General features: G+C 41.9%; 1 protein-coding gene across 13 annotated transcripts in view; it reads left to right on the top strand.

The window, feature by feature from the left end:
* The window catches only part of CIT (citron rho-interacting serine/threonine kinase), a 154,492-nt gene that overhangs the window by 90,686 nt on the left and 35,958 nt on the right, over positions 1 to 27,848 (top strand). For 12 of the 13 annotated variants that reach the window (XM_070516170.1, XM_070516169.1, XM_070516168.1 and 9 more), the window contains 7 exons: positions 2,826 to 2,942; positions 3,921 to 4,030; positions 5,095 to 5,269; positions 9,787 to 9,984; positions 18,630 to 18,683; positions 24,836 to 25,033; positions 25,545 to 25,738. In XM_070516170.1, the coding sequence (XP_070372271.1) occupies positions 2,826 to 2,942; positions 3,921 to 4,030; positions 5,095 to 5,269; positions 9,787 to 9,984; positions 18,630 to 18,683; positions 24,836 to 25,033; positions 25,545 to 25,738 (1,046 nt within the window). The remainder of the gene's footprint in view (positions 1 to 2,825; positions 2,943 to 3,920; positions 4,031 to 5,094; positions 5,270 to 9,786; positions 9,985 to 18,629; positions 18,684 to 24,835; positions 25,034 to 25,544; positions 25,739 to 27,848) is intronic. The other variant, XM_070516166.1, reaches the window with a different exon arrangement.

Below are 27,848 nucleotides of genomic sequence, written 5' to 3'. Positions count from 1 at the left end.
TCTTTCCAGCTTTTAGGTGCTTTTAGGAAAAAGTTTTCCATATTTTTATCTAGCATTTTAAATTATTTTCCATAGGAGAGCTGGCCTAAATAATCTATCCCACCATATAAAATAATAAATCTGATTATCGTTTCAATTATTGAAATGATTATTTTAGTTATTATTAATAAATTTGGTGATCAGAAATGGATGTCAGCCTATCTATTTCCTTTTAAAATCACATCACATTTTCATTATGATTTTGGACCAAGCCTTTAACTCAATTCTTACGTTCTTGAGAATCAGACATTGGTCATTACATCTCAAATATTGTCTCTTCTCCTTCCAAATCAGACATTGAAGGAAGCTTTTAATTTTTGTGATGATCCTGTTCTTGATATGGCTGGTGTTCTGAGAGAGTTGACTGTGCCTTTTTTGGAGAACGGAACACGTACGTGTGCATACAGCATCACCATCACCACCCTGGCACCTTCTTTCTTTTACCCCTGGTGTTACTTTTGGGTATTTTTCATTAGGAGAACTGTAGGAAAATAACCCAGAAGTGACTTCAAAGTGTTTTAGCATGACCCCCTACTTACTGCATTTTAAATTTTATTTACCAATCCTTTTGGTTTGAATTCTTACTGGCTTCCAGACTTTTATCTTTGGAATAAACTAACTTTCAGCAAATTATGAGAATGTATACAGTAGTCCATTGGCACCTTTGCATGAGGGAGACAAGCCTTTGCAAAATTTGCTCTGTGATTTGCATGATTATATTGACTTTCCTGTCAAAAAGCCATGTTCTATCTTAAATTGATATAAATGTCTACAGTGGAATTTCTCATTTCAAACACATTTATTGCTTCTCCCTCCCATATCTTCTTGTTCACTCTTCTGCCAGATTAACCCTATCAAAGCTGAGATGCACACATTCTTCTTTTGTTTTTTTTTTGAGAAAGATTAGCCCTGAACTAACATCTGCTGCCAATCCTCCTCTTTTTTGCTGAGAAAGCCTGGCCCTTTGCTAACATCTGTGCCCATCTTCCTCTACTTTATATGTGGGACGCCTGACACAGCATGGCTTGCCAAGCGGTGCCATGTCTGCACCCGGGATCTGAACCATGAACCCCAGGCCGCCGAAGCAGAACATGCCAGCTTAACTGCTGTGCCACCCAGCTGGCCCCTGCATACATTCTTCTTGATGGAGGCTTGTTCCTTCCAGCCACACTTACCTCACATTGGTATCCATCACTACCAAAGTTGAGGACTTATTTTGAGCAGAGTCACCCTCAAAATGTGCTTCATTGATTTAGCACCTCGTAGAAAAGGAGCATGCCTGGTCTAGGTGTTATCTTCTCCATCTTCTAGATGGAGAGAACTTGGCTTTATAGATCCTAGCGAGTGTTAGGGAAAGATCTGCTTTCTTCTGTCTTCCCTCCTGGAATCTTTATGAAACCATTTCTTTTTAGCCTGCTCTGCTTTGTGTTTCCGGTTCTGGCCTCTCCAAGGCCATTTTAGTAATAATGATGATCATACCCTAGATTCTGTCCCTTTCTTGTTCATAATTTTAGAATCACGCCCTGACATCCAAGAAAAAGGGCCACTTATCCTGTTGAGCTTCTTCCCTCCTCCCATGACCCTGTCCTCCACCTTTCGTTCTTCTCCACCAACTCTCATTCTATTTTATTCATCGGTCGGTTCTAGTTCAAAGCCCTCTTTGAAATCTGTACTTTCCTTTCTTTATCATGTGGATCCCCTCCCTGCTGACTGGCTCTTTTTAGGGATGATGTCCCCATGAGCTGTGAAGGTCCCTTCACAATAGACATTGTGGGAAAGGCAGATTTCAATCCCATCTGTGACCCCAGTTCTTTCAGCTTTCTTCCCAATATCAGAGGCAGTTGGTGTCATTCAGAAAAGCAGAGTGGATTCTCTGTGATGAGAAACTCAGGGTTTTGGTCAAAGGCTTGGACAAGTTATGATGATGTCGTCCTTTTTCCCTTTCCTTTTTGCCTGTTGTTTTGGCAACTGGCTGGGCTGTGTGTGCTTCGCAGAACATTAGATCAAGCTGGTGGATGGTGACACCATTACTGTTTTATTTTATTTCCTCCTCTTGGGAACGGTAGGTGCTTACAGTGGCGTTCTCAGCACTGAGAACACATGATTTCTTTTCCCCTGGGAAAGGTTTCTCTTTCCAGTGACTTTATTTTCCAGCCGGATCAGAGGAAAGAGCGGAGGACAGAGGCATCTTTTTTCATTCTTTTATTTTGTCTTTTCAGTCTGTTGACTCCCCACCTGCTTCATTGGTGGACAGAATCCTCTTGTCCCTGGCTGTTTCTGAACGGCAGCCCCGGTTACACAGAGTTCCTCCGTCTTCAGCTTTCTGTCCCTCCGTCCACAGCTCAGAGACATCTAGATTAATTTTGTACAAATTAAGAGCCAGCAATGTTCTGAAAACTACTGGTACATTGGCTACGATAAAGTTGTCCCCAGGTAACATCTGCAAATTCTAAGATCTGTAGAAAGATCTTTTTTCATCTCATTTTGGAGTCTGCCTCCATTTTGGATGTACCTCTTGGGTCTTTTTGGCCACTGATTTTAAAGTAAGTCCTCAGTTCTAAGTCCACTGGGTACTTGCCGTTTGATGGTAATACTTGACTTCTTAACCTCATCCCGGTGGATCAAGAGACTCCCAGTCTCTCTTTTTGCCCGAGGATTTGGAGGGCCTGGCTTCTCCACTGCTCTTCCCCTCCTCTCTTCCTTTCCCCACCTTTCTCAAGTGCTTCTGGTTAGTCTTTCCTGCTCCACTTTACTCCTCAGGACACTAACTTCTTCTGTTCCCGTAGGTGTTGGACAATCAGATAAAGAAAGATCTGGCTGATAAGGAGACTCTGGAGAACCTGATGCAGAGACACGAGGAGGAGGCCCATGAGAAAGGCAAAATTCTCAGCGAGCAGAAGGCGGTAGGTAGAAAGAATCGCAAAGCCGGCTTTCAAAGGGGGTTTGTGAGACGTGCCGGGAATCACACACCTGAGAAGAGTCCATTTCATCTGATGAATTATTCTTTCTGTTTAATCCTGTGGAGTTGGTTGCTGACAGAGAGCTCTCTCTGCAACTCCTTCCTCTCTGAAAGCAGAGGAGGTGGTGGCTCAGGGTGTTCAATTTTGCATTTCACGCTCTTCTTTTAGAACTGCTGATCTGCCATCAGCTAGAACGTTGTCCTTCAAGATGCCCCCTGAAGAAACGCCCAGGGGCCCCAGGTCTCCCTCGCGTGTCTTCTTGCTACTCACTTCTTTCCTTTCTGATCCACGCAAGCAGATGTCTCAGCAACTTACTGCTCATAAGGTTCACCTGTGGTGCTTGTCAATCTACGTATTATCTCGGACCCTGCTGAGACTTTCCACCAGAGAATCTCAAGGCGGGTCCTAGGGAGTTATATTTTTCACCAGCACCCCCCTGAGTCTTATGATTCATTAAGTTGGCGAAACTTTGATGTAGAGAATCTAGGACAGTAGTGGCTGGATAAGAAAGAATCACTCAGAAAATTACAACCCCATGGTTGATGAGAAATGTGAACTTGCAGATTCCAGTTAGAGGCTCCTGTGGGCTCATGTCACATGCAGATGACATGGGGGTTTAATGAGGCCTGCTTACCTGCAGAACGTCAGGCTCCTCAATAAGTCCTTTGGCTTGTTTCTAATGCAAACCACTTAGCTAATGTGGGGACGTTTAATGTCTCTCTGATAAAACAAGTAAGTGCCATCCTTTTGAGCAGTAAGATGTGTGGTCCTCAGGGTACAGACTAGCTGAGTCCCTTGTTACCTCTGGTCAAATTGCCTGCATTTCAGATGACACTTCCACCCCGGCCCACATGGCTTACATTACCCTCCTTCTGGTAGAACTGTCTGTGTGTGAGGTTTCAAAGGTTCCCTGTGTTTCAGATGATCAATGCCATGGATTCCAAGATCAGATCCCTGGAACAGAGGATTGTGGAATTGTCGGAAGCCAATAAACTTGCGGCCAACAGCAGTCTTTTTACCCAGAGGAACATGTAAGTATTCAAATTCTAACTGCGTGCATGATTACACTTTGGTCTTCTCTCCTGGGGCATAAACTCCATTCTTCTGTCTAATGGAGCTGGAGCAGATTCAATTACTTCTGTAGTTTGACCCAGCCTCCTGTATCCTTATGTAATTTTGCCCTCTCTTAAGTGGTCTCACTCTACCATGCCTTCTCTTTTGAGCTGGGTTTTCTTAGATGCTTCAGATTGCCATGAGATTACAGAGTGTTTTGCTCTCTCTAATGAGGCTATTTATAGTTTGCTTTGGGAAAGCTGCCTCCTTGTTCCCCAGATTACCCCCTGTAATTAGCCAGAGGTTCATCTTGTGGGTGCCCCAACTGGGCCATCCATTTTGCTGTTGTTAAAGTTAGACCCTGGGGGGATGGATGAAGATTGGGGTTCAGCAAGGCTTCTCTGTGTTCCAGGAGCACTTTGATCTTCATCTTTTCCCCTAAAGAATTACAATCGTCAGGATTTTTTTCCCCTTAGATTTCATCTTCTAAAACATTCCCGTCTTAGTTTAAACCAACTTAGTAGACTGCTTTTGGGTTTTTGAGTCATTCCAGTTCTGACTTCTGAGCAGTCTGTTGGAGAGGTAAGCAAGGTCTACAAAGAAATAGAAGGAATAGTACTCTTTCTCCTCTTCGCCCTTCCTTCCCAAGGGCCCACCTTAATGAGTTTTTGGGAGTACTCTCAGGAGGTTACTTTCTGCTCTGCTATAGACTCAAAAACAAGGTATACCAGAGGAGTGAAATGTAGGTGTCTCTTGCATCCCCCTTGACCATACTTAATCCCATAGGCAAGGGAATCTGAGCAGTGAGGACTATATGGGCTCCGGGTCCCCATCCTGGGATCATGCACATGAGGCCAGGTCAGGACAGAGCTAACCTAGGAAATGACCATGAGGCCAGGACAAGACAGAGCTAACCTGGGAATGACTGTGGTATACTTACTAAGACACATCTTTTGCTCTGTTTCTGTCTGTCCTTCTGAGGGACATGCTCACCTCTAATGAGACTATGATTTTGCTTGGCTCCTTCCACCACCCCCATCAGGAAGGCCCAGGAAGAGATGATTTCAGAACTCAGGCAACAAAAATTTTACCTAGAGACTCAGGCTGGGAAGTTGGAGGCCCAGAACCGAAAGCTGGAGGAGCAGTTGGAAAAAATCAGCCACCAAGACCACAGCGACAAGAATCGTCTGCTGGAGTTGGAGACAAGGTTGAGGGAGGTGAGAGTGAGGGGTGATTGCCCGAGAGTATTTGCTGGAGGATTCGGGCCCCAAACAGCCAGGTGTCAAGTGTAAATCAAGACTTGCATGAGAGGCATTGTGCATGGTGGTGAGGAGCGCAGACCGGGCCACAGGGATCTGGGTGAGAATTCCACCTTCACTTCTTCTGTGACTGGGGCAGGCCACCTTCTCTCTGTGCTTTAGTTTCCTCATCTGTCAAATGGCCATGAAAATGTATCTCCTTCATAGGGTCCTATGGGAATTACGTAAATTGGTGCATCTTCAAATAGGGGCAGAGTGATTCCTCCTTTATCCCAGTCTAGCGAGGGTCACGTGACCAAGTCCATGCACGGAGTTTAGCACAGTGTTGAGTACGTGATATGGCGAAGGTCTCATAATGACAGTGGAAGATTAAAAGACAAATCTCAGCTTCAGGTTTGTTTGATGGAAGGTGGTTCTCTTCAGAGGGATAATGAAGCTGGGCAGGGCAGCCAGGCTTTTGGGAGGAAAGTACAACACGTTTGGTTATAAACATGTTGAAGTTGACTATGAATCTATTAAATGCATGCTGTGTGCCAGTTAGTAGTCTGGATATACAATGGTGATAAGACAAACTGAGTCTCTGACCTGGGGGGTGTCAGCCTAGCAGGGAGGATTAGCTGGTATTGGCAGAGTCAGGACTGGAGTTCAGGAGAGTGGTCATTGGAAGTAGGACATCTGGGCAGTGCTCAAATATTTGTGATGCAATTCTGCAAATAACAGATAATACCTTAAGGAAAAGACTGAAGCAGACAGAGGTCTGAGGACTAAACCTTGAGGAATACTCATGTGTAGTCATGCTACTGCACAAAATTGGGGTTCTCTGCCTGATGCACGTAAACAAGCTAGTTAATTACGGCATCAGCCTTTGGGAAAAGAAATCAGCTTTATTCTGCGAGATCGATCTGCAGGGAGTAGAGGGGACGTGTGCCCTCAGATCTGTCTCCCTGATTCAGGATTTGGGGTGAAATTTAAGAAGTTAGAAGGAACAGGCTGGCACGTGGAAATTCTAGTGGGACAGGTTTTGGTTGGTGGGCTTCAAGCATTTACAGTAAAGTTTTAGACATTTATGACAGGGCTCTGAGCATTCATGATGAGGTGGGCAAGGAATTTTAACAGCAGATCTTCCTGAACGACGGACCTCTCACTTCTGAGAAGAGTCTGACTTTCAAGTTCCACTTGTGTCCTGATGCTTGGGTTCCATGGAAAGGAGGATCTTTGCTTCTGAGGTCATTTCAGGCCAAGATTTCTTCTTCTGCGCATGCCCTGGGTATATGACTTTGCAGATTTTCTGAAAGGCAATGTTTTTTTTCCCCAAGTCATTTTATTGGGATTATAATGGTTTATAACATTGTGCAGTTTTGGGTGTACATTATTGTTTATCATTTTCTGAACACACTTCATTGTGCTCACCCCCAGTAGTCTAATTTTTATCCATCACCATACATATGAGCCCTTTTATCCCTTTTGCCCACCCCCCAACTCCCTTCTCCTGTGGTGACCACTAATTTGTTCTCTTTATCCATATATTTGCTATCTTCCACATATGAGTGAAATCATGCAGTATTTGTCTTTGTCTGGCTTGCTTTGCTTAACATCAAACCCTCATGGTCCATCCATGTTGTTGCAAATGGGACGATTTTGTCTTTTTTATGGCTGAGTAGTATTCCATTGTATATATATACCACATCTTCTTTGTCCATTCAGCAGTTCTTAATCCTTCTGTTGCTAAGAGATGGAGTCAGTTGAACTGATCCTGGAGGGCTTGCAGTTAGAGGCATGTCTTAGTTCATACTGGAATGTCAAAATGAGGCCAGTTCTCCCAAGGCCAGGAGTTGGCAAGGTGTGGACCCCTTCATTAGGACCACATGGCGTGTCTGTTGAAATGCAGATTCCCCGGCATCTTTCTCCCTCAGCTGTTTGAGTGGAATTGGGGAGGGAGGTGAAGAGCAGGGATCTGCATTTTTAGCAAGCGCCCCAGGGTGATTCTTATACTTCTGGAGTTGAGAACCATTGTTCTAAGTTGTCCAAAAGCCTTAGGGGGTGGTTTAACTTTTATTTTCCAGGCTGTATTTTACTCTTCAGTAAGTTTAACAGCATTTCCCCATAGTGTCAGCCTTAAGAGTGTGAGTGTAAATAACTCAGATAGATTTCTTTGAGCTGGGAACATTGGCTGGCTGTCTTCTGCCTTCCTTTTCCACAGATGTCTCTCTTACAGCACTGCCCCGCAGCTGTAGGCTTCCTGGGCAATTAAAATGCCCCAGGGGAAGCATGTTGCTTTGTTCTTGAGTCAGTGTAGCTGGCCTCCCCTCTAGGATGGTGGGAGAAACTTAGAATGCTTCTTGAGAGGCTCAGGGCTGTAGAGACTTTCTGGGAGTTCTCGAGCTTGGCTTTAAGTATATCAAGGCCGTCCACCGTCTCTTTGCCACCTGGTGTTACTGAGATTGAGGGCAGAGGCCTCAGCCTTGGGGGCTTGATCCACCTTAAAGCGCCCTGGGCTTCCAAACCACCCCCAACCCCCGCCCCCCGCCCTTGTGCAGTGTTAGCTCGTCTCTAGCTCAGTGTGTGGAGTCTTGAAGGTGCAGGGCTCCGGGGTTCTCCTGTCATTGTACAGCTTTCTGCTCCGTAACCTCCACTTGACTCGCCTTGCATGGTTTTGCCAAGTGGCATCAGAAGAATTTTCAGGGGTGCCAGTGGAGTCACAGACTGCTCTGACTGCTGGCATTTTAATAAGATAAACAATAAGTAGTGGACTCTTCAGCCAGACTTCTTGGGTTTTTCAAAGCCAGTTCTTGCCATTTTTTGGCTATGTCACATTTGCTCTGTGACTTTATCTCAGTGCCATGGTTTGCTTATCTGTAAAATGGAGGTAATACTAGTGCCTCCCTCACTGGGTTGTTTTGAAGATGAAATGAGTTAAAACAGTGCCTGGCATGTTATAAGTGAGTACTGCATTTGCTGCTGTCACATCGTCATCATCACCTCCATAGTCGTCATCATCATCCTTCTCATCCTCATTAGAAAGAGACCACAGGTTTGGCTTCAGCTGCCACTGACTTGTTAGGGACTCCCAGATCTGGATTACCAACCTAGAGCTTTCTCTTGAATTTCTGACCCGTTGTCCCCATAGACATTAGACATCTTCACTTGGATGTCGCCCTTGTGGCTCAGGTTCAACACATCAAGACTGAAATTTTCATCTTTCTTCTCAGACTGGCTCTTCCTCTCCTTTTCCCGGTCGTAGCCAATGGTCTCACTCTCTTGTAAGTCACTTTGCCCAGAAATGCAGGCGTCACCTCTGACTCCCCTCTGTCCTTTGTTCCCTGTCCCACCTTGAATTGACCACTAAATCCGGCTGGTCCTCTAGGCTAGATCTTGTCCTTCTTTCTTCTCGTCACTCCTATGGCCTTTGGGACTTTGATGTCACCTTTTCTGGGGAGCCTTCTCTGACCCTCTGGAGCTGGATGCCATGTCCCCTTTGAGTCCCCATGGCCTTCCATGTTTAACTCATCACCCTGTGTACCTCTTGGCAGTCCTCATTAGACAGTAAGCGCTTATTTGCTTGGCATCCCCAATGTCTGACACAGGGTCTGGTCCCTGGGACAAGCTTGTCGGTGTTTGTTATGTCAATAGAAGTGCCATGGGCTTCCTCATCTTCATGCCTTTGGGCATCTTGCTTTCCCTGCTCGGAATTTGCTTTCCCCGCTTATCTGCTTGTTTGGCTCTTGTATTCTTCGGTGCACAGATCCAGAGTTACCTTCTCTACCTCTCTGCTGTGTTCCTACAACATCCCTGCATGTCCTGACCATTGCACTTGACCACAATACTTGGTAATGGTTGGTTTTCATTTTTCTCCTCAATGTGAAGGCAAAGACTGTCTTTCATCTCCATAATCCTTTTTACACAGAAATTGCTGAGTAAATTTTTCTTAAATGAATGAATGAAATGTTGAGTAGACAGATGGATAGATGGGCAGATGGAAGGAAGAATGATTAGTTCCTAATATGACATTAATGACGGTTACCTAATGAGAACAAACCAGAGAGAGAATATTTAAAATAAATAGAATTCAATCTGTTCTTCCATTTGTATTCCAATTGGAAATTGGTGTCCCCATTACTGACACAATGTTATTTATATCCATTTACTTTTAAATGTTTTCCTAATAAGAGTAATTGTCATAATTTTCATAGGAGATTCTGGCTGTGTGGTTTTTCTTTTGAGACCTTCCCAAGCATTTGAGTAGTTAAAAGTAAGGGATGGTTTGTATATACGTTGTATATACTCTTACATGTTCTCATTCCTGTTGATTTTTGAGACTCATAGAAGTCAGACCTGTTTTATTGCTTTTTTCCCTCTCAGTTGAGTGCCGAGAATTTGATTCCATGACCAAATTTAAGATGCAGGTTGAACAGTTCAGGTCTTGGCTTTCTCTTTAGTTAAGGTCAACCTAGCATTTATTTCTTTCTCTCTCTCAGGTCAGTCTGGAGCATGAGGAGCAGAAGCTGGAGCTAAAGCGTCAGCTCACGGAGCTGCAGCTTTCCCTGCAAGAGCGTGAGTCCCAGCTGACAGCCCTGCAGGCCGCGCGGGCGGCCCTGGAGAGCCAGCTTCGCCAGGCGAAGACGGAGCTGGAAGAGACAACAGCAGAAGCAGAAGAAGAGATCCAGGCACTCACGGTAGGCCTGGGGAGTGGCACCTTCAGCTCACTGAAGGCCTCTGCTAGGATAAGTGTGGTGCTAATAGTATTGGCTCACTCTTAGAAATTCCAAGAGAGAAAAAACAACTTATAGAGATGTTTTATGGGCAGAAAATTGGCTTACATAGGCTTCTCCATCATTGGAATTAATATACTAGATTGATTGGTAATAGCTGAACTTTTCTTAGTATCTTGAAAAGTTCCTCCTTTATTTATTTTCCCTCTTTTTAAAATAATCATCATTATATTTTAAATTTTAGTTTTGGCCAAAGTCCATTTACCTGGGTCTTCTACTTTAGTTTTCAAAAATCATTAAAATGATGATAATCTTATATCTTACAATAGTTTTTCTACCATATTTCTATTTTGGTTTTGGTTAACCTCATTTGTGTTACTTTTTTTTTTTTAAAGCTGTTGATTCTGCTTCAAGTCTTATGCATGCATCTGGTATGTTCTGGATGGAAAAGATGCTTCTAAATGAGAGATTCTTTCTCTAAAAGGGACCTGGCTTCCCTTTTCTTCCTGAGAGACTCGTTTACTTAACTGAAGAGTATTCTTAGGCGGTAAAACTTGGAGTAGGAGGAGGGGTCACTGGATTTAGACCGTAGTTCTTTGTGGAAGTCTAAAAATGTGACTTTTGGGGCAAATTGCCCACTGTTGATCTTTTTCGTGGGGACTGACCCAGGCTAACAAAACTCACCAGAATCTTATATATAAAATGCCATCTTATCAATGTACAATGGGAAATACAGCTGCCAAGTCGACTAGGATACTCCGAGTGGGTTAATCTTCGCATTTTTTCCCCTTCAGGGAAGTCTACTGAAAAACCTCATTACTCTTGTAAGGCTGTTTGGTGGACCTCGATGCTGGGCATAGAAAGCTGAATGAGTTTAATGGCTAGTGTCAACCAAGCACGTACATTTCTAATAGTAACATACTGTACCTGCCAAGCAGATGGGCACCCTCATGCCTGCTGGTCAGGGTACCCTCTCCCGTGGGCAGGGCACAATGCAGCTGATTGGCTTTCTGGGTTTTTTTTTTTTTCCTGCTTTATCTCCCAAAACCCCCCAGTACATAGTTGTATATCTTAGTTGCAGGTCCTTCTAGTTGTGGTATGGGTTTTTTTAAATAAGGTACTTAAGTGGGTACCTGATTCATTCTGATTCATCTTGGATGCTGTCCCCATCTCCATCAGCAAACATCTCTAAATATCTCTTAGAGTGAGGTTACTTCTACAGATGGCTATGCGCATTTGTTGCTTATGATTTACCCTGTTTAAAAGTAATGTATGTTATGTTTTTGTTTTTTTTTTTAAATAATTTCATTCTTAGAAGTTATCTCCCATTGTTGGGTTTAGGGAGCCCATTATCTGAATCAAATTGGGAATGTGATCTGACAGTGCCAGGGTCCTTAAGGACCAGTCTAGGACAAAACGGGCTTTCAGGATTTTAGGGGTACAGAGTAACTCCTATATAGAACGTGCTTGTGCATCCTAGGTTTTCCAGGACTTACGCCAAGTTCAGATATTGATTACAATCTTAATTTCCATTGTCTCTATGAGAACACTCATTACATGATGCCATGTGTCCTCAATATTTGGTTTGGAAAAAAATAGCCATGATATCTCTTTATTTATTCTCTGCCTTGTTTCAAAATGGATTGAAAGCAGTTTGGAAAGCTACAAAACAGTATAACAGGATAAAATAAGAAAGAAAAGGCAAAGAGAAAATAAGTCTATAAGAGAAAAAAATGGCGGTAGGAATGAAATGAATATATGAGTGCATGTCAAGAAGGCTTATATGCTTTCTGGGATTGGGTGGATGGGGAAGGAGATAGTCAGATAGCATTTCTTAGCTGCTAAAGGAGATATCAAAAAATCCAACCAGTATTATATTTAATACATTGTATATTAATGTGTTCCTCCTGTATGAACTCTCAAGCTCTGAAAGAGGAGACATCAGTGATTTAATCCGTATTTAATGAGTCCTCACTGTGTGCCTAGCGCCGTGTCTTTAGCTGTTTCTCCCTGGGGGATCGCCCTATAATTCCTCAAATCCTTTTACTTTGGAGCTGTGGAGAAGGACACATTTATCGTGATGCTCTGTTGGAACTGGGAGGGAGGGTGGTGGCCGTGCATCTTATCCTGCCCGTTTGGAAGGAGGAGGGTATGAAATAGAGCATGTGTCATTGCTGTTTATCTGTGGGGAAATCAGTCTTTAAATCCTGTCTTGCTGCTGGTTGGAATGTGCTGTGTCTAAGGGCTGCTGGGAGCCTAGCACAGCAGCAAGTCACGACTTAATTTAGTCAGATGAGATCACTGCCTGAGAGCATCTATTCTTTTAAAGAGAAAGAAACAAACCTCCCTAGGTCTAGAAACTAGGACTCTACCACTTCCGCAGATGAAGATGTTTTGGAAAATAGGGCTTGTTCAAAATGATGGCAGGAAAGTGCCTTTGGTCAGACAGCTCTTTGTGAGCCCGTCATGTAGGAATTCAAACCCCGTATCAATTTGCTTCAGTTCTCTTTTGAGGCTGTGGGTTTTTTCCCGCCCCTTGTCTTGATTATGTGCCAGAACCCTGGTTATGGACCGCGTGTGCTTGTTGCCTGAGTGGGTTTGTTGAATTTGTCCTGAAGAATGTATTTCTTGAGAGAAAGAGGAAATGGTCACAAATGCAGTACCCTGACTCTCTCATTGTTCAGGCGCAAGTTCAGACCCGATGTAAGCATCCATCAAATTAAGTCAGCTGGATCTAAAATGATCTCCTAGGAGGTCTTTGGGCTTCACAGCAGGCTGTTTTATCAATCACAGGGAGTAGGCAAGTGGGTTGTTACTGTTTAATTCTAAGAGAGCTCCATCTCCTAGCCTGGGAAGGGAGTCGTTGCCCTGTTTGGCCTCTGCTCCTGGGCCAAATTAGATGGGGCACAGTTAAATGGAAGCTGTCCATTGAAGAAGCATGGCAGGGCCCGCTGGGAAGCCGTTGTTGGTCTTCCTCACGCTTTCTTTTTTTCCCAGTCTCACTTTACCCATCCTGTCAATTGCATTTGCATTGAATTCACTGGCCCTTAAAAGCTGAGATTGAATCAGAGTAGAGACCAACTGGAGAGTCAAATTTAAACAAAATGCCAGGCTTTTAAGATGCTTCAATGCTTATTGTGGGAGAGAGAATTTTCTGCCTGGACTTGGTATTTAAGACTCCATGGAATCCCTCTGTCTAAGGAAGAGAATTTGAGCCTGCACACATTAGAGCACTAAGGTGCGTGACACGATGTAAGTGTTGCTCTGAACGGGGCTGCAGGGTAGGGATGTGGCGTGGGCTCTGTGTATACCAGCAAGGCCCCACGGACACGTTTCGCGCCCCTGCCCTCACGTTCTTTTACTGATTTGGTTAAATGACTAATGTTGAATAATTAAGAGTCTAAAGCTAGAGACACTAATGAAAGGACTCCTTCCAGCCTTGCATGATTAGGAGATCCCAGAGTCATCCTCTTTGATTTGTTAAGATCATTAGCCAGTGTACACTCTTATTTTTTAACATAAATATCAAACCCTGTATTTAATTAGTAAGCCATCGGCATGATAGCCAAGATGTGAAATTGGGGCATGGAAGTTGACAGTCTCGCTTGGTACCTGCCTTCAGAGGGAAAGGGATGGATGTGTGGAAGCCTGAGTGTTCTAGAATCCTGACCATGGATCCCAGAAGGTGGTCAGACATCTAAACACTGGTTTCCTTTCCTCAGCTCGGCAGGTGTTTTCTCACCTCAAGGCTGCATCATAATTCACTTTCCCTTCTTCCTCTTGTAGCTTTCCTTAAAATTAATGAAGATATAAGTACTTTCAAAAGACAGTGCCTCTTTGGTCTTCAGGCTGCAGCCTGTATATTCTACCTTATTGCCACCCAGCTTCTGAGTCAGTGGTTCTCAAAGTGGGCTCTGTGGATCCCTGGGGGTGCCCAAGGTCAGATTATTTTTATAATAATACTAAGATGTCATTTGGCATTTTTCATTGTGTTAACATTTGCACTGATGGTGCAAAGCAATGTTATTGTTATTATAAAAGAAATTTAATATTTGAAAAATATCTGTTTTAAGTTCTAATGTGGTAAATACAGTCATGCACCAAATAATGACGTTTTGGTCAACGATGGACCACACATGTGATGAGGGTTCCGTAAGATTAGTACCATATAGCCTAGGTGTGTGGTAGGCCATACTGTCTAGGTTTGTGTGAGTGCACTCAGTGATGTTTCCACAGTGATGAAATCACCTAATGATGCATTTCTCAGAACATATTCCCGTCATTAAGCAACGCACGACTGTATAGATAGATATAATCCACATAAACAAAAGCTCTTTGGGGTCCTCAATAATTTTTAAAAGTAAATATCTATTCCCTGTAGCACCTAATACCTAATTAACACTCAAATATTTCATTGAGACACTCCAAAGCTTGTTTTATGTATTTTATTATCCTCATATATACTATTGTGGGACCTTTTGCACTGTTTTTTTTGGCGAGGAAGATTGGCCCTGAGCTCACATCTATTGCCAATCCTCCTCTTTTTGCTTGAGGAAGATTGTCCCTGAGCTAACATCTGTGCCAGTCCTCCTCTATTTTGTATGTGGGACACTGCCACTGCAAGACTTGATGAGTGGTGTGTAGGTCTGTGCCTGGGAACTGAACCCGCAGGCTGCCGAAGTGGAGCACATGAACTTAACCACTACGCCACTGGGCTGGCTCCACCTTTTGCTTTTTTGTTATTTGTTTTACAACTTATTTCAAAGAAACATAAAACATATGTTTCTTGACATTTTCTCAATTCAGTTCAATAACTGTTAAATTCTTATAGTATTTCTAGCAGTCACAACAGCCTTTGGACCAAAGGTTTTACATTTTGTGTTTATATTTCACAGTCAATAATAAATCAACAGCTGTAATGATGGTAGTTTATTACATTATACCCTCCGAGAGGATTGCCATTTGATGTGTCAAAATGATCCAAAGGCCTTGTAATGGTAAATTTTAATGGAAATGAAACAGTATCAGGGACTGAAATTTCAGACTACAATGGGACAGTTAAACAAGTTTTTAATGGTTTGGGGTTATTCAGAAACTTTGCTATTAATAAGAAAATGGAATAGGGCTTCTCTCCCTACATCCTGGCCAGTGAGCTATTTTTATGATCACTGCTTAGTCTTTGAAGGAGTTAACTCCACCCTCAGTTTCCTGTTTCTGTCTTGAGAGATTTCACACCAAATAGTTGTTTAGAGCAGAGATCGGCAAGCTACAGCCAGTGGGCCAAATTCCGTCTGCTTCCTGCTTTGTGTAAATAAAGTTTTATTGGAACACAGCCATGCCCATTTGTTTTCATTCTCTGTACGGCTGTTTTTGCGCTGTGAGGGCAGAGTCAAATAGTTGTGACAGAGACTGAATGGCCCTCGAAGCCAAAAATATTTACTGTCTGGTCTTTTAAAGAAAAAAATGTGCTCACTCCTACTCTTGAGTTTATTAACCTAAGGGCCTTATTCTTCCTCTAGGAGGAATCCTTGCCTTTTGTCCTTGGTGATTGTGAAATGTGCTCAAGAGGGTTGGAGGTCTTTGGGGCCAGGCTGCTGCTTGCTCACAGATGAGATTTCACCAGTAGCGTAGATAGCCACGTTCCTGCTTTGGACAAGTAGTATTCTTGCCCAGTTAAATTAATAAATCTCTTGTATTGTTGCTGGGCAAAAAGCAGGTTGAGCTTTTGAAAAACAATTATAATATATTAAATTAGTCTATAAAAACATGGGCTACTTATTTGGGAAATTAATTTTAAATAGCTTTTTATTTATGAATCTGTGAGTCTGTCTATGCAACTATTTATTTTTGTTTTATTTTACATTTTCCAGTGCTCTTCATTCTTCTGTGTAGATTTAAATTTCAGGTTGTCATTTTCCTTCTGCCTGAAGGACTTTCTTTAACATTTCTTATAGTACAGATGGGCAGGTGGCAAATTCCTTCAGCTTTTGTATGTCTGAAAAAGTCTATATTTCACTTTCATTTTTGAATGATTTTTGCTGGATATAGAATTCTGGGTTGACAGATTTTTGTTTTTCCTTCAGTCCTTTAAAGATGTTGTTCCACTGTCTTCTAGCTTGCTTCCCACCCTCACCTCTTCTGACCCCACTGGGTGAGAAATCTGTCTTTCTTTTCTTTATACCTCCATATGCAACTTGTCTTTTTCTCTGACTGGTTTTAAGATTTTCTCTTTATTGCTGGTTTTAAGCAGTTTGATTATGGTGTGATTTAGCTTACTTTTCTTCATGTTTCTTGTGTTTGGGGTTCATTGGACTTTTGGCATCTGGGGGTTTATGGTTTTCATCAACTTTTGAAACTTTGTGGCCGTTATTTCTTCAAATATTTTTTCTGTCTTACCCCTTCAGTCCTTTGGGGACTCTAATTACATGTGTATTAGGCTGCTTGAAGTTGTCTCACAGCTCACTGATGCTCTGTTTATTTTTTAAAGTCTTTCTTTTTCTTCTTTTTGTGTTTCATTTTGGATCATTTCTATTGCTATGTCTTCAAGTTTACTAATCTTTTTTTCTGCAGTGTCTAAGCTGCTGTTATAAACTTATAATATTAATTTATGGCAAAATAGCTGGATTAGAGAGTACATCACAGCTCTAAAATTTTTGAATTGATTATCTTCTAGACCTTCTAATGGAGACTAATTTTTTTTCTTTTTCTTTTAAGAGAAGGACCACTTTTGCCTCGGCCTCTGCCCCAAACTGGATTCTTCTTTGGGCTTTCATAGCTAAGCCAATGGTGCCATAATTCACCTTGTCTCTCAAATCAAAAGTCTGTTAGGGCTCCCTCAACAACTCCTTTCCCTCGGCCCCCATATCCATTAGCGAGTCTTACTACCCGTGCTTCCAAAAGAGATCTCAAGTCCATCCATTTCTCTCCATCTTTTCCCACTGTCTTACTCCCACCCACCATCCTCTCTTCTTTAAATGACAGCAACAACCTCAACGGTTTCCCTGCTCCTTCCACCTTTGTCCTATTTCGATTTATTCTTCCTACAGCATCCGCAAAATGACAGTCAGATCATGTCACTCTGCTTCTTAAAACCTTCATTGGCTTTCAATTAATTGCACTTTGAACAAAATCCAAATAGTTTTCTGGGCCTTCAAGATTCTTGGTCCCCTCCTGTCTGTCTACCATCATCTTGGGCCACTTTTTCTTTCTCTCGCTGTGCTTGGGTCAAGTGGTTTTCAAAAATCATTTGGCCACAACCCACAGAAAATATATTTTACCTTCCAGTCTAATACAAGGGAGCACATATACCATGTTTCACTGATTCCAAGGTATCTAAAGTCAGGATACATCTTATAGTCGTAGCCTATATATGATTATATAGTCATTTAGACATGAACATGTCATAGTGTAATTGAAAGCACTTTTTTTTCTTAATGTTACATGAAATTTCGATAAGTCTTACAATTGATAGCAACTTAAACTTGATGAATTATAGTATCTGGCCAAGTTTCCTACAACAGTGCTTACCTTACTCTCCAAGGTACATTCTGATGTTTTCTATTCTACCTGGTTTATTCCATTTTACTGGATGAAACAAACCAAAAAAACCCCACTCGACTTGCTTGCTATTGGTGCACAGCTTGAAGTTTGAAAAACTGCTCTAGCCCCTCCAGCTTTTTTTTGTTCATTGAATGCACCAAATCCTTTCTTGCCTCAGGGGTTTTGCACACGCTGTTTCCTCTGCTCTTTCTTGTTCTTTGCTTGGCTGTCTCCTCATCATCCTGCAGGTTTCAGTTTAAATGTCACCTCTTCAGAGAAGCCCACCTTGACCACTCCATCTAAGTAAGTTCCTTTCTGTCCCCCTTATTCTTTTTTCCTGGGCCACGTTTGTTTCCTTTGTAGCATTTGTCACTATTGGTAATCATGCCCGTGTTTATTTTCTATCTTCTTTCACCAGAATGAAGGCGTGGGCCATGTATGCTCTTTCCTGCAATGTCTGGCCTATAGTATGCATTCAGAAAAATCCTTGTCAACTGAATGCATGCTGCTGTCTTAGAGCCACTCTGCCTTGGAGAAAGCCTTTATATTTACTTCAAGGTCACTGTGGGGTTTCTGAATCTCAGCAGCTTTTGATTAAAAAAAAAAAAGCCCCTACTTTGTCCTGCCTTTTGTCCTGTATGTGTGTCTGTGTGTGTGTGTCTCTCTCGGGAGCAGGCTGGCAGGGGGGCGGGTGTCAATTAGAGGGAAGAGGGAAAGATTAAGAATAGGAAATAAGACAAATGAAGGAGAGTAAAAACGTCATCCTTTATTTTTTTCTTCCACTAGTCCCAAGGTGTTAATATGAATGTGAAATATATTTGTACAGGGTATCCATGTGTGGTCTAAATAGTTAATTGTTAATTAACATAGCGTTGTGTATTCCTGTGACTTGACCTCTCACGTTGGGGATGCCTCGATTAATTAGTTCTTTGAAAACCAGATGCTGGGACACCTACAACAAACAGCCTTCTTGGCTTTCTAGGCAAATGCTGTTCTCTTTATTTGACCCGTAGCATGTAGAATTGTATTCTACCCTATGAGAAATTTATAATCAACTTCTTACCTTTTAGGCACATAGAGATGAAATCCAGCGCAAATTTGATGCCCTTCGTAACAGCTGTACTGTGAGTATTAACCAAAGATGATTAAAATAACATGAAACTGAAAGCGAGAAGGAAAAGGGGACATCTCTTTATAATATCAGTGACTGATTTTTGATAGGAACTTTCAACTTGAATCAGTTAATGCAATGAAGCTGATTTGGAGTTTCTGAGCCCCAGATAACTTCAGTTTCTCGGGTTTCTGCCAGTTTTAAAGACTTAAAACCATTCCTCATGTTTGAGGGAGGATAGTTGGAATGGTCAAAGTAATTCTCACAGCAGAAGCCCTAATAGGTTTCACTAGCTACAACTGAAATCCCGAGGCAGCTCCTTCTCCAATGTAGAAGGTTCCGGGGCCACGCAAGCCAGAGATTGTCCAGACGGTAGAGCAGTGATATCTGTGCGGCTCTCCAGCCGGCTGCCTCTGCAGAGAGGAAAGGCCGATGTGTTTTCCTGAGGATCTAGAAATGTTAACTTCCTAACAGGCAAAATCTGGGTTCCTAACATGCAAATTCAAAATCTATGACTCTCTGGGAGATGTTATTTATATTGAGAGAAGTAAGTACTATAAGCAGATAAGCATCGTTCATAGGTTATGTAATAAGGTAGGGTCAGTGGAAACTTGAAGTCTATTTTTGAACAGAACAAAGGACTGAAATAGGCCCCTTTTAGAAGTTAGGGATGTTATCTTTATTCACGGTTCCACTTTCTTTATTTGGTCCTTTCATCCCTTTATTCCCTCCTTAGTCAGTCCTCAGTGAGCATGTCTCCATTTGTATTATTTGCATCTGTGAATTTCCAGAGACATCCCTACCTCCCACATACATGTTTTCTTTTCTTGAAATGAAACTCTCTCTTTCCTCTTTACCTACTATAAATGGGACAAGAAGTCTGATGGTAGATGCTTTTTCCCCTTAATTTAGGTATAAAATGCATACAGTAAAGTGCACTAATCTTAAGTACGCAGCCCAATGAAATTTTATACGTATAGAGAACTGCGTGACCACAACATAGATCAAGATTCAGAACATTTTCAGTCCCCAACAGGCCCCCTATGTCCTCTTCTCATCAGTATCCTTTACCCAAAGGGTAACCACTATTCTGACCTCTGATACCACACGTTAGTTTTGCCTGTTCTTGAACTTTGTATAAATGGAATCGTAGAGGATGTGCTCTTTTTGGGTTGAGCCTTGTTTGACTTAAATTATTTGAAGTTCATCCATGTTGTTGTATCTGTCAAGAATTTGTTCTTTTTCACTACAGTGTAGTGTTTCCAGTGTATGAATAGAACTGAAGTTTGTTTATCCATTCTCCTGTTGATGGACCCTTGGATTGTTTCCATTATGAGTAAAGCTATTAGCAAACCTTCTTGTACAAGCCCTTTGGTGCCTATAAGCACTTGTTTCTGATGAGCATACACCCAAGAGTGGAATGGCTTGGTCATGAGATGTGGCTCTGTTTGACTCTAGTAGGTACCTGGCAGATGGATTTTTCGTCTGTATTTCCTGACGCCGATGGCGGACCAGGGTGGGCCCTCTTTAGATGTGCCTGTTGATTTCCTCCATTCTTGCCTCCCTTCCTTGAGGAGTTGGTGCATTCAGTTCATGTACTCTTCTGCCTACTTTGTTAGTTTCTTCTCGTCTTGGTTTCTTATTCTACATAAGAGTTATTTGCTTATACACATATTCATAAATGATCACTGAATAAAATATAGATCATTTTATGATTGTGACTTTTTATATTACTATTTTTTCCTAAAATAAACTTGGATATATTTTAAATGTGTACATCAGTAATCCCTTATCTGGAGAATTCTTTCCCCTTTTTTAGTCTTTTGGCATAAGAACTTTTTTAAAAGCATTTTTTATAGCTTCTTAGAGATATAATTGGAGTACAATAAGCTGAGGTGTTTTGAAATGTGTATACACCTGTGAAACCATCAAAATAATGAACATATCCATCACCCTCAAAAGTTTCCTTGTACCCCTGTGTAATCTACCCTCCCCTACATTTTTAAAATTGCAAGTTTAGTTTTTAATAGGACATGCCAGTATGTAGAATGAATTTGGTTAAGAATATAACTTTTATACTCTCTTTATCTCTCACATTTGCTTTTTCTGGAAAAGTGATCTCTACTCCTTACTTTACTTACTTCTGGCACTCTGTGGAGAAGCCTCTGGGGGCCTCTCCCAGTGGGAGGGGGAACCCGAGAGAGTGACCCCCAACCCCGCTTCGGCTAGAGCAGCTGGGTTGCTTAGTGGTCCAAACCATGCCCTCTGGAGTCAGGCAGAGTATGTTCGGATTCCAAACTGGCCTCTTGGGAACCTGTGTGATGTTAACCTCCCAAGCCTCCATTTCTTTACCTGTAGAATAGGGATAACATTGTATATCCTTAGTTCCAATATGCCATCAATTGTAAGATGTATAATTCATTTAATACCTGCTCTTCGGGGGCTGGGTGAGGGAAGAGAGACAGCTGCTTAGTTCCAGTATACATTGAAATTCCAGAAACCGTAAAACTTAGGAAACACTGAATCATAGAACCAGAAACTTGGTAATAATACCTACCTCATACGGTTCCTGCAAGAACTAAATGAGATGATGCATCGAAGTGCTTGCCCGGAGCCTGGTCCATAGAAAGGGCTAAACAATGTCAGTTACTATTATTATTTTATTATGTTGGATTTATGACATAATCTCTTGTTTAGAAAATGGTTCTGCTCCTTAAAAAAGTTTGAAAACCACCGCTTTGGCACAACATTTGGCAGCAATAGTAGATCTCAGTTATACTTTTGCAAGTTCAAAGGCTGCTTTAAAGACACTTCCGGAGAGCGTGATGGATGTTCCTTTCTTGCTGGCGCTGTCCGAGGTTGTCTCCGCTGAGCAATGTCATCTTCGTTACTGGTGGGAACTCCTCTGATAACTCAGTTGATAGGAGCTCTCAAGCAGCTTTTGTAAAGCCCATGAACAGCGAGATTTTCAAGCTCAGACCATTTCTATATTTTGAAGAGATTTAAAAAAAGGATTTGATTCAATCTGGCACCTAAAACTCTACCTAAGTCTGTTTTGGAGGGGAGTTGGTGGGCAAACATATGACATGGTTTTAATTATGAATCAATCTGTCAGCTATAAGATTAAAAATAAATAATATGCAAATAGCTGCCTTCAAGAAAGAACTAGGCATTAAAATAGGACTTCAGTCCTGTGTCTTTTTAGCCTGATGCTCGTCATCCGGCTGGTTTCTTCTCCCCAATATGCCACAAACGTTTACCTGGTAACATTCCCTCTACTGGTCTTCCAGTAAGGTGGGAGGGGTTAACATCTATTTCTCAGAACCATGAGGTTTGCTTGGAAAGCAACAGATAACCCCAGAGATCTTTTTTTTTTGGGACACTGGGAGTAGATCATTTTTTTATATCCTTTGTTTTCTCTTAGAACTGTACCACAATCTCTTATCTGCAAAAACAGCATATAAGAAAGCTCTGCTGGCCCCTGCATTGTGAAGCTGTCTCCCTCATCTTTTTTACTGCTAAGATGGAATCAGGCTTTCAATTTATCTTTTTTACTCTCTATCCTTGGCGTTGAAAGGTTAACAGACTCTAATATAGTAAAAAGATCATTTGTGCTTAGTGTGGAGAGAATATACCGATGGCCACAGAGTAGACCTAAGAATTCTCCTTGCACATGACCTGGGTCAAATTCACAGATTTCCTCTGATACGTTTTTTTTAAACCATGGAGACCATTAGTTTACTGCCTGTGTTTCAAGTCAGTTCAGTGTCTGCAAACTCAATACTGTGTGTGTTTGTCGGTTTGTCTAACACTTAATACCACAACTTCAACAACTTGAAACAGAGTCACCAGCTAAACATGGTATGGCTGGGGCAAAAGGAATATATAAAAAGTCTGAATGAGTTAAAATGCTTTTAATGAAGACTTGGGTGCTTCACACAAACATGTAATCCTCTTCATGTCAAATGTGCTAAAGAGAGATGATGACAAAATATAGAACCAACAGTCACAAATTGTAAATAGAGATGTGAGACCACTTGAAAGCCGGATAACAACAGGGAAATGGAGGGACCCTTGTTATTTCAATGGGCCCATCTCAACTGAAGTGAGAGGAATAATCTTGGCACCTCATTGACTTTTTTCAAATGTTTCTTCTTTTGCACTTTATAATCTAATTTTGGGAGAAGAAGATGAGTTGGTAGAAATGGACTTATAATAATTCACATTATGAAAATAAATATTTCATGAATCAAAGAAAGGAAGTGGGTACCAGAGGCTTAAATATGTCTTTGAATGGCAGTAAATTATTTTGGCCATGTATATATTCTTATGTGAATTGATTTTCTGTAGTCTGCTCTTCAAGAGGCACCACTGTAATCTTTCAAATGAAGCTTCATCTTGGTCATTGATGTTTGTCCCCTATATTTTACATGATACTTTAAGGCAGAATAGTATGTTAGAAAACTCAAAACATTAAAAAAGTAAAAACGGAGGAGATGGTAAATCTAGTATATACCTCCATGTCACAGATGGAGAAGTCAACCCAACAAAGTTCAAGGTGGCTTCTTTGGAGTTCCAGAAGCCAGGCTGTAGCATAACTCCCAGGCCAGTTTGCCTCAGTCTTGTTTTTCTTTGGGAAAGAGTAGAAGGAGGCAAAATAGTTAAATGGAGACATTTGCAGTGTAGGATGAAGACTATCTTCAGGATCGGGTTTACTGCATTCGAAGGAGACCAGTTGAACTGTTGGCAGTGTTCATTCATTGTTTCTGGTTTTAGGAGATTTGACCATGTCATAGAGTGAGTGATACAGGGATCTATGAGGCATAACTGCCTGCTAGGAATGACAAACTTTCAGTTTTTTCCTTTTTTTCCCCCCTGATAAAGAACCTGACCAGACAACCTTTATTTTCCCTCTTGTAGCTGACACTGAACCTCAGACTAGTGCATTAGGAATTAACATGGCTTTTGACATTAAAATACAAATTGCTAGCCCACTTACTACATTAAAAGCTTGTCAGCTCACTTACAAAATGAAAAGCTGTGTTTTCTGAGCCACATTGAACAAATGTACTTAATTGATGTTCTTTAATTCTGCAAGCCTGGAAAGATTTTTTTTTTTAATTGATAATCAAAGGGGGTTAAAATAGGGAATTAGTCGTGGGAACAGTGGCAACATTTCATAAACTAAATCTACTCTAGTTTTGATAATTGGAAACAATTAATAATTGTAGGCTTCAAGGCATTTCCTTTTAATTTACTTTTTTTTTTAACGTAAAATTTAATTTACTGCCCGTGTGCCTCATTCCAACTATTATTAGAAAATTGCCCTTAAACTTCTGAAGTATTATATATAAAAGCTCTCTGCAGCACTGATACTAAACCACAGCCAAGAGAATAAGAATGCTAAATGTACTGAAATTGAAGTCATTCTGCCATTGCGCAGGGAAATAATTTAGCAAAACCAGATTAAATCTCTCTTAATAAAATGACAATTTCATATACATGCCTTTCCATTTTCGGATAGCTCACTGTATAATAAAAACCATTAAAGTGATGTTATAGTACAATATTGTATTTTCAGGATTATTCTAAGCTTCCTCAAATTTTTCTTTTCTTCGTTGTGTGAAATTAAATTTATTGCCTGAGATATTATTAAAGTAACTCTTGGTGTCCTTCACTGTCAGTCTTCCTTGATAAGAACTTTATTTTGCTTCCTAAGACTATCTTCAATTATAATGTCCTATAGATGGTGTCATGGGTGTTTTCGCTTAATTAGCTGATTGTGATACAAGTCTCTTTGTTATTCCTCTTTCCTCAATTTGCATTTTCCACATTATATTATCTTCCATTAACTTGATCTCATTTAAAGTTGCCCCTTCCACATGGCAGTCACTTTTGATTGATTGGCCTTTGCCATACTTTCCAGATGAATCCTGAGTTAGAAGGAATCAGAGACTTCTCTTTTCCTACCACAGCACGTGTGTCTTAGTGATAGGTGGGTGGATGTGGGGAGCTTGGGTTTGGCTCTTGGGGCTGGATGGGCAAATACGTGAGCTGCACAGTGATTATCAGTATCATGTAGGTTCAAAACCAATGGCTCTCGGAGCAATTTCTCATTTAAAATTGACTTGCTTGATGTGTAACTGGATTCCTGTCCTCTCTTAGGTCATCACAGACCTGGAGGAGCAGCTGAACCAGCTGACCGAGGACAATGCTGAGCTCAACAACCAAAATTTCTACTTGTCCAAACAACTCGATGAGGCTTCCGGTGCCAACGACGAGATAGTACAGCTGCGAAGTGAAGTGGACCATCTCCGCCGTGAGATCACAGAGAGGGAGATGCAGCTCACCAGCCAGAAGCAAGTAAGGACAGTAAACAATGTTAGAGATCCCCTTTAGAGATCCCGAAGAACACTTTGGTCCCCTTTAGATTTTAGAGTGAGTGCCTGGGGCATCTCTCCCAAGGGTTCCAAGACTGAGCCTTGTCCATTAAATGGACTCTTTTTCGTAATCATGTCTGTGTTTTGAAGGCTCGAGCATTTTAAAAAATGGCTTTTGAAAGTGTGTTGTTCTTCTTAATTTTGATTTAAAAAAATTACGAATGAAATAGAATGCTCTGGGAGGCAGTGTGAGCCCCTTGACTTTTTAAGTGTGGTCTCCTCCTGCTGGCCTGGCTTGGGGTTCTGCCTATAAGATGGTGGCAGAAATGGCCCTTCATCCATTCTCTTCTGGTCCCCTCAGTCTGTAGAAGAAGATAAACTGCATTTCAGACTGTAGTTAGAAACTTGCGCTTTTCTAAAACTGATCCGACAAAAGTAACATCCAGGCGATCCTCATTTGATACAAGGCACAACTCAGTGGTACTGATTTGCAGACTATGGAGGCTCTCAAGACCACCTGCACGATGCTGGAAGAACAGGTCATGGATTTGGAGGCCCTGAACGACGAGCTGCTGGAAAAAGAGCGGCAGTGGGAGGCGTGGAGGAGCGTCCTTGGCGATGAGAAGTCCCAGTTTGAGTGTCGGGTTCGAGAGTTACAGAGGATGCTGGACACTGAAAAGCAGAGCAGGTGGGACTTCCTGTTTCTAGAAAGCCAGTGACGGGCCACTGCAGCAGGATCACCTGAGAGTTATGAGGCGGGTGACCGACTGTCCCAGGACTGAACAGTTTTCTGGGACACCAGACTGTCAGTGCTGGAACTGGGAGACTCTTGAGCAAACCAGGATGGGTTGGTCATCCTGCTTGTAAATATGGTCAGTGTCAGTTGGATTCTGTGGCAGTAGCTGGTGTTCATTTCTCCTGTGCAGAGGCCTGGGGGGAGAGCAGGGCAAGTATCTCAGTGCTTTCTTTGCAGAAACTCTTTCTTCAGGTTTCTTATCATTGTGACCGTGTAGCAAGACCATCACCATTTTAATCCTGGTCGTGTGTAATGCTAGTCTTCCCTCTACAAATTGTGACACTAAAAATGTCTCCAGACATTGCGTCACGTCCCCTGGGGGGCAAAATCGCCCCCACTTGAGAACAACTGCTCTAGAAGAATAGTGTTTTTTTTCTTTTTTCTTGGTAGGAAATAGTAATAATAGGTTCAGGCAGTATCTTTCCTCTGCTTTCCCGCTTTGGTTTCCACAGTTCCCTTTTTGCCAAGGCCGCGATAGTACAGGTTGTGTAGTGCATAGCTCTAGGGGGTGCCGTTCACATTGGAGACATCATAGATTTGAAGCTTTATTATGACAATTTTACAGCTCACAGCAGGAAAGTGTTTTGTTCTAACAAAATTGGTATATTACGACAGTTTACCAGCAGATGGAAATAAATGGTCTTGAAGAACAGGTGCCTTTTTCCAGTTTGCACAAAGGCTCCATATAGGCTAGTGTTAGCCCCATGACTTCGTGTCTGCATAACTAAATCATGTCCATCTTTCATAACCTCGCTAATGTCACCTTCTTCTGAAACTCACCTTCCTTGATATTCTAAACTCCTTAAGCAAGATAAGCTATACATAGAAATATCTATCATTTAGTTGGACTCCAGCAGACTCATTTGGGCATTTCCCACATTTACTTGGCCATGGTAGACTCATCAATGTGTTGGATGTTTAATCTATGCTAAGTCAGTTAAACTAGAAAAGATTAGAGGCAAAAGATGAGGACTCTTAAATTTCAAGAGAAACTGGTAGAAATGTTCCCTTTTCGGGCATCCTCTTGCACAAGGTATTTGCTGGTGTGAGGGGCTGCTGGTTTAAGACCTGCTCCTGCTGCCCTCTGAACTCTTGGGCTCCCTGAGTCCTCGTGGTTTGTTCGGGTCTTTCACACAGACCCCCTCCTTCTGCCCTCAAGTCCAGCTCCTATCCTAGCTGTTTCTAGAGTCCTTCAGGGAAAATTTTAGGGATCAGAAGCTGGCTTTAGCATCAAGAGATACACAACCACATGTGGAAGGTAAAATTACAGGCTGTGCCTAGGAAGACATTTCAGGTATAATTTCAAGGGCAACTGTGAAAGATCTTGGCTTTACCCCCTTTTTTTCCTGCTGTCTTGGTGTTATGTGGGATACTGAGATGAGTAAAATATAATTCTTAATTCTTGTCCTCAAGAGGCTAAGAGTCTAGTGGAGGAGATAAACTGTGTATTCAGATATTTATTCTCTGAAACAGAGAGTTGGGTGTGCCAGGAGAGAAGTACATTTATGCTCTGGATACAGAGCAAGGAGAGGTTACTTCTGGGAGGGGAAATTAAGAAAGGTTTTATGAAGGACATGGCCTTTGAGTTTGTCCTTCAAGGCTGAGTCAGATCAGGCTTTGGAGGGTAGGGAAGGACAGTGTTGCAAGCCCAGGTGTGGAAGTAGCAAAATGTAAGACCTAAATGGGTGAGAGGAAGTGATTTTTCTAGTTTGCTTCTAATTTTTCTAGTCTCTAACCTTATTTACGTACACATTCATCAGATTCAATTTTCAGTTTCCTGATGAGCACCCCGAACACTTAACTTACTGCATGTACTTTAAGGAGAAGAAATGTTTGCTCAAATGGCATCTCCCATGGTCCTCTGCACCCTGTAGTCCTTCAGTGGGACCTCATTTCCTTTCCACTCCCAAGGGAGGCTGTGACAGTCTTGACACATCCTCTTCAGCCCGGTTGTATTTGGAAAATTGCCTTTTCCCCTTCAGCCTTTCCAAGTGAGTACGCA

The sequence above is a fragment of the Equus asinus genome, chromosome 8 (genome assembly GCF_041296235.1).
Source record: "Equus asinus isolate D_3611 breed Donkey chromosome 8, EquAss-T2T_v2, whole genome shotgun sequence".
NCBI classification, from domain to species: domain Eukaryota; kingdom Metazoa; phylum Chordata; class Mammalia; order Perissodactyla; family Equidae; genus Equus; species Equus asinus.
The sequence above is the reverse complement of the archived record's forward strand: the minus strand, read 5'-3'. Positions and strand labels throughout refer to the sequence as shown.